General features: G+C 41.3%; 1 protein-coding gene across 1 annotated transcript in view; it reads right to left on the bottom strand.

Moving 5' to 3' along the window:
- Positions 1-875: 875 nt before the first annotated feature.
- LOC137908824 (guanine nucleotide exchange factor VAV2-like) overlaps positions 876-6,783 on the bottom strand; it is a 50,222-nt gene continuing 44,314 nt past the window's right edge. Inside the window, exon 3 of the mRNA XM_068753245.1 lies at positions 876-944. Within this exon, the coding sequence (XP_068609346.1) occupies positions 876-944 (69 nt within the window). The remainder of the gene's footprint in view (positions 945-6,783) is intronic.

Genomic DNA, 6,783 nt, shown 5'->3' with positions numbered 1-6,783 from the left:
AGCTTTTGAATTTAATATTTCATTTAATATGTAATATCTTAATTCAATAATAAGGTCAAACCTTCCACCTTCCTATCTTTGGGACATTGTCAGGATCACTGTAAAGTCGAGCTGCCGTTAAAGCTTCTCCTACTGATGGTCATCCCATGTTGTGGGATGACATGCCCTTCAGTCAATCAGCCAGAGTGAGGGGTGTGGTTCCAGTGCAAAAGAGACATTAGTGAATATCATCTATTGATCCAACACACTTTGGCAATATCCAGTTTGGATAGAAGATAATGACTGTTTTACAAAGACACCTACAAAATTGTACAATTATGGTAAAATTTAGACAAATTGAAAGGAATAATTAAATGGCATAATAATAATAATATCAATAATAAAAACAACCAAAATTTGGATTTAATACAGATATTAATCTATAAATTCTGCCTTTTACCTGTTGTCAACATGCAGTAAACAGGTGTGTATCTATGTGGCAGTGAAACCAGTAGCCTTTCGGTAACTCTCATGATTTAATAATGGTTTTTGAAAAGCAGCTTATTCTCATGATCCAGCAAAGCTACCTTGACACTCTGTGCTCTCACTGCCAACTGTCTATGAATATAATATCTTCTGCCACAGCAGGCAGATGAAATTACCCTCCATTTTGGGGCAAACAGGGTGCCATTGCATAAGCCCTAGCGTCAATTGAATTGCACATTCAAATTTGTGCAGAATGAGTATGATTTATGAGCCAAGTGGGTTTGTCTTTCAGCTCCATATGAGTGCAGTCCCTGCGCGATGAAAAGATGATTGAGGATGGACTCTTCTTCTTCTTCTGTGATTTTCTTCTTTTTCCATGCCAGTGATCCCTCGGAGAACGTACCTGTCCATCAGAACTGTGCCTGTGGGGCCTCGGAGGGAGGAATCAGGGGAGGAGAACTAATGAGAGCCCACAGCAGCTGCAAGGAATTCAGAAAGTCATACCCTATTGAGGCCGTTCCTCTTTACTTTAGTCCTACAGCGTTCCAAAGACACCAGCCTGACCACAGGGACATGACTTTCACTCCCAGTCTCCAAATCCAGTGGCGAGACAGGGCTGTGATCATGGAAGTACTGTAAACCTTTGTTGTTTGGCTGTATGCTTAAATGACAAAATACCTTTTGGGAGGTCTGAGAATCTAAACTTTTTCTCAACATTTTGAAACCAAAGAAAACAGTTGTTTCTTCCTCAAATATTTTTTTTTTAGAAATACTGCTGTACTGAAGACAAACCATATACATTCAGCTAATAAGTCCTAAATAGCCAGGCTGAGTACTGAGCTTTGACCAAATTGGATTGTCCATCAATTTGTCTGAAAGGACATTTGGAGCAACATCAACTGTTGCTCCAAATATTTCACTCTGGGATTCTCTGTGTCCTGGGCGGCAGCCTACTGCTCAGCAACCACCTGTTTCCACAGGTATAATGGCAGCAGGTAGCAGAAATAATGAGGCTGTAGGAGTGGAACACGAAAGGCAGAACTAGAAGGGGGGGGGGTCTAAACACAGGAAGGGAGAGGAAGCTCCCATTTATAATTCATGTCAGGGGAATTATCATCAGCACGGTGGCATTTGGAATGAATTATTGATCTCGTCTCGGAACCTTTGTGTAAAAAATTCTTGCAGTTGGGGGGTCCTAATAGACACAACAGAAGAAGGAGCAACTAAACTGTCTGCTAATGCAGCAGGATGCGTTTTCAGAGCAGGTTATGGTGATGAATTCTCCTCGAGGGGAACATGGGTGTAATCTTGGATCAAGGGATGGAAGATCATGTGCATTGTAAGTAAAAGAAACAAAACCATAATGTAAAAATACATTGCATGCTGCAGGTGGGTAATGTGGAGCCCATTTTAATTACATAATATTTAGCTATTTATACAGTATTCTGTCATATTTAATTAACTCCTATGTTTTGCATGGAAAACAGCTCTAGAAGCACCGTGTGGACATCAAATGTTTTAAATGCTCTAAAACCAGGGCTCAGGTAACATATTGCAAAAAAAAAACATGTATTTGAACCACTCACTCTTTCGGGCAAGGCATAGCTTTTAAAAATCCACTCAGGTCATCTTCCTTTAGCGACTACGTTTTCACTGCCGGTGAAAACGTAGTCGCTAAAGGAAGATGACACGCTCACTAAATCAGCGACCCTCACTGCTTGACCCTAAAACCTCCCTCCATCACTTACTGCTGCTTCTCCTGGCTAACTCTGACAGCAATGACTGACGACCTTATCTAAAGCTGCACCTTCAGAGAACACGGCGTGAATGAAGACTACAGCTAACACAGTGAACTGACGGGGACATTATGTTGTAACCTCGTATAATTTTCATTGTCAAACGGGAGCACGTCTGTCCTATCTGTAAAGAATGAATGACCAGACCATTCTGAATGTATGAGGAGAAATCCTATTGGCTGATGTCTCCATCAGACGTGTAGTCTCACAAAGAAAGATGGAATTATCCTAAAATTTTTTATAAATAAACATATTAAGAAGAAAAGAGAATCAGAGATTAGAACAAAGCCAGGGGTGGGCAAACCTTTTGACTCGTGGCCACAATGTGTTCTAGAATCTGACAGAGGGGCCAGGAACAGATGGATGGAGTGTTTGTGTGAACGAATATAAATGACATTTAAAAGTCATTACATGAAAGGATTGGGTCTTTTCCAGGTGGAATAAAAGGTAAAATGAATGAGGTTTAATTATCATAAAATGTTATTTAATTATAGAATTTGTAGAAGTTTGATGGTGCCGGATTTAAAAGCCCAAAGGGCCATATATGGCTGTAGTTCGCCCATGCGTGTTCTAAGCCTTACTATATGGCACTAATTCCTAAACCATCAGGAAAACAAGAGGTTTGAATATTTGCAAACAGGCCCAGGCAGAACGCTTGTAACTGAGGTGAAGACGTAGTTTAGTAAATATCATTCAGTCAAGCAGGAAAGGGCTGAGGCATGTTCCAGATATTATTTGAGTGTGGATGCTAAGCAACTAGCTATTTTTAGCTATAGAGCACAGGAAGGAAATGAAAGAACCAGAGTTCAGTGTGCGAGGCATTCAGCGCAGCAGAGAGGGTAATCAAACACTGCCGACCAATGGCAATCATGACACAATTGCCGCTGGCTTAGTCTTATCACAACATATCGCACTGGAAGCGGGTGTGAGATGAATGAGCGGGGAGAGGAGAGCACTGAGGGAAGGGAGGAGATGGATGAGGGAGCGAGCGAGAGAGAACATCAACTGGAAAGGGAGCAGTTGGCACAAATTAAATCAGGGGATTGGTGTGTTTCCTTCACATTATAACTCTCCATCTGTTGTGTGTTTGCACAGTGATATTAAGCAAACTGATTACAGGCCGTAATGCAGAGCACATTTTAGGCAGACGTCTTGCAATAGAAGATCAGACTTCATCCAAAAACAAGTACTAACTCACTTATGGTAGCCAAAGCAACAAGTGGCAACTCATTTTCTCCTTCGTAAGGTGGATGATTTGGTGCAAAGGGTCACAAACACAAATCGCATCCTCATATCGGGGTCTCCGTAACAGCAGCGTCTTCTTTCCAGCCCAGGCTACAGATCTCCTGAGAGCCGGGGGAAAGGTCTTGTTGGATCCATTAGCATTCCAGTGTAGCGGAAAAGACACTGCCTTAAATTAATAATTACCTTGGTACAAGATTGTGTTGAAGAGAAATGTTTTGCACTTAAGGTACTAAATAGTACATCAAATGATCCCCCCAAAAAGAAAAGAAAAACTAACTATAACAGCTGTTGACTTCTTTATTTTACCATATTCTGATTAGGATTACCATGACAGACCAAAGGGGCCTTTCAAGTAGTTGCAATTAGAAAACAGAAGTGGAACAAATTTATCCTGACATAAGCGGGCAATGACAAGCTTTTATACCCACAGTCTACCTCTGGGGAGTAAAACCACCTTGATATTATGCTATCATGTCAATGAGCATCCCATAGAGTGCTTCAAACGTCAGCCGTGCCTCCAGGGCTGTTTAGATGAGATAAAAATTGATGAAGCGTCGCCATCTGCATTTAAAATAAATTACAACGTCCCCTTTAACGAAGACGGCAAATTTGTCAGGAAGCTGCCTTCCTCCGATGCTCTCCAGTCACAGACGGAAAATTAGCAAACTGTTGATCGATGGTTAACAGGTGCAGGCTAATTATGCTAATCATGGCAACAGCCAAATAAACTGATTGCCATGTTCATTCGAATGACAGCAATGTTCCTTCAGTGGCTAATTAAAATGGGCTGGCAGAAAGGGGAACAAGGCTGGGTTCGGAGTGAAGGCGGTGTTTAAATAGAAGCGTCCTCTGGAGTCTACGGTAATAGGCGGTATTTCATCGGCGTAATGGTGTCATAATGAATTTCTAATGATGGGGGATGGGTCACGGTAGAAAGGAATAAAAACAAATAATAGAACTCTCTAACGTGTGCAGTTTAGGGTAGTCCAGGTTGAACCCGGTTAAGTAATGGCAACCAGTCGAGGTCATTGTGCAGGTTATGGGTTCTATCAGCTTCCATACCAGCTGTGCTGGAAAGGGTCAGGGAAGGTTTTTATGGGGCAATTACATTTTTTCAGCAGTGGCCCCGAGTCCACATTTACAAGTAACCCAGGAAAAGGTAGAGAGAGAGAGAGAGAGAGAGAGTTGGCTATAAGCAGCCGAGGGAGATGAACTCTGCGGCCTCTGACAGCCACTGTGGAGGTATGAAAGGGTGGATAGGGGCTGATTAATGTTATGGAGGCAGCTTCTACAAAAGCTTCTTCCCTCACCAATATCCTCTGTTTTAAGTCCAGCCTTCCAGGGGCAATAAGAAATACCCAGTTTTTTAGGCTCTATATTTGCAAGCACCTCATTTATTTTGGAAAGGTGTGTCACCAGGGAACATTCAGTACTTCTTTCTGGTAGAAATCTCATCTCACTCTAATTTTTATTTTTGCAACCTTTCTTTGTATTAATTTTTTTCACAAGAGGTGTACCTGAAGGAACAATCTGGTTTTGAGACCATACGGGATATTGTGGTGTTCACACTACCGATAATTATAAAGTGCAGACCAAAGAAAGAAATTGGGCGATATATATATAAAAAAAGACTCCAGGTGCTCAAGAATCTAGAATCTCAAGAACATAATGTAGTCCAAGTATCAGCTACATTGTACGAGTTGCTATTTCTGAGTAAAGGAAAAACTGTGATTGTCAGCTTCACCTGCTTTTATGTTTACTCAGCCCATTGAAAGTAACTGTGCCGAATTACATAGAAATACAACAAAGTACATGTATTCAATGAATGCAAGGACCAGACAGACTCTCTATGCGGATCAGCAAAAATGTGCCATTTGATATTTATCCCTGAAGAGGAAATAGGAAATGCTACCAATGTGCACACAATGCAACCTTTGGCTGTGACGTTTACCATTTGTTTCATCAGAAATTGCCACTGCAAACAGGAAAACAGGATTCAATCAAAGTGTCTATTTAGCTACACATTGTATGCTTTGTATTTTAGTGAAACATAAAATCACGCAGTGGCAAAGTTTAAAAAAAAACAACACCCAGAAAATCAATCAGAGAGCACAGACCTCTGCCAAGCAGCTCATTCCCCTCATGATTGGATTTACACCATCCTCATGGTGATCCGGATCATCAGCAAAAGGTTCTAAATTGTTCTTGGTATCTTTATACACCAACCATGAAAAGTAGAATTTAATCAGAATTGATGTATATTTTTAACCCTAACCCTTCTAACCCGTCATCGAAATCTGCACAAGTACCAAAGACGGTTCAGGCGTCAAAGATACAGAAATTCTTTCACATTTGAATTTGTGTCCTTTGTGTAAGGTGAAAACAAGAAAGTGATAGAGCATTATGGTAATAAATGTATTTATGATACACAGTTACCATATGATGGAAGCTCTGAGTCCCTTTGTCTGCTCTCGGATGTGTACACAAAGACAGTTTTGTGTCAATGTAACAAAAGAAGAGCGAATACACCGAAATAGAAACAACTCGAAAGGAACAAAACAGCCTCCTTTAATGAGGTATTCCCACTATTTAAATGTATGCCACATTAGTGGGGATCTGCCCAATTCAATATATTATAATGCGATGTTTGGCCTTAATGGAAAATCAATGATGAGACAAGCCCGCCGCTGCTGAAACCATACAAAAGCAATTTCCAAATTGACATATGGAGGTCCTGTGTGATTGATTCGGACTGCTGTTGGATTTTAATACCGGTCGCTGCGAGCTCATTGGCTCCCAGATATCGTCTTGTGGTTTATCTGCAAAATGCCAAATGAGTCCTTGTCTCCTTTTCCCCGCTCCCTCATCTTTTCTCCCACCTTTCTCTTGATGCTGAACGAGGGAGAGTACATATGTTGAATTAAACATGCTCGATAAATGCGCCGATGACTTTATGCAAATACTTTATAATCGATCGCGGCAGGATGAAGCAAAACTTGCTCGCGCCTGGCCTCTGCAGAGTAATCTTCAACGCTATAGAAAAAATGCTTCAATCAGTTGCGAAGCCACGATATTAACATCTCCACTGAAGTAGAACTGACACAATGCCGTCAGCCGTCATCGTCAATTTAATGACTTCATAATGTCCCCTGCTGCTTGTTTTGACAGCCTTCTAGCCTAGAGAAAGCCCCACCTCACCGCTCCTCAGCCACCCATTGGATTCTTCCATGTTCAGTCCAAGACGGGGAAACAAAACGCAGCGTCTGTATTCAACACA

Source organism: Brachionichthys hirsutus, chromosome 19 (genome assembly GCF_040956055.1).
Source record: "Brachionichthys hirsutus isolate HB-005 chromosome 19, CSIRO-AGI_Bhir_v1, whole genome shotgun sequence".
Taxonomy (NCBI): domain Eukaryota; kingdom Metazoa; phylum Chordata; class Actinopteri; order Lophiiformes; family Brachionichthyidae; genus Brachionichthys; species Brachionichthys hirsutus.
This window is presented reverse-complemented; position numbering and strand designations above follow the sequence as displayed.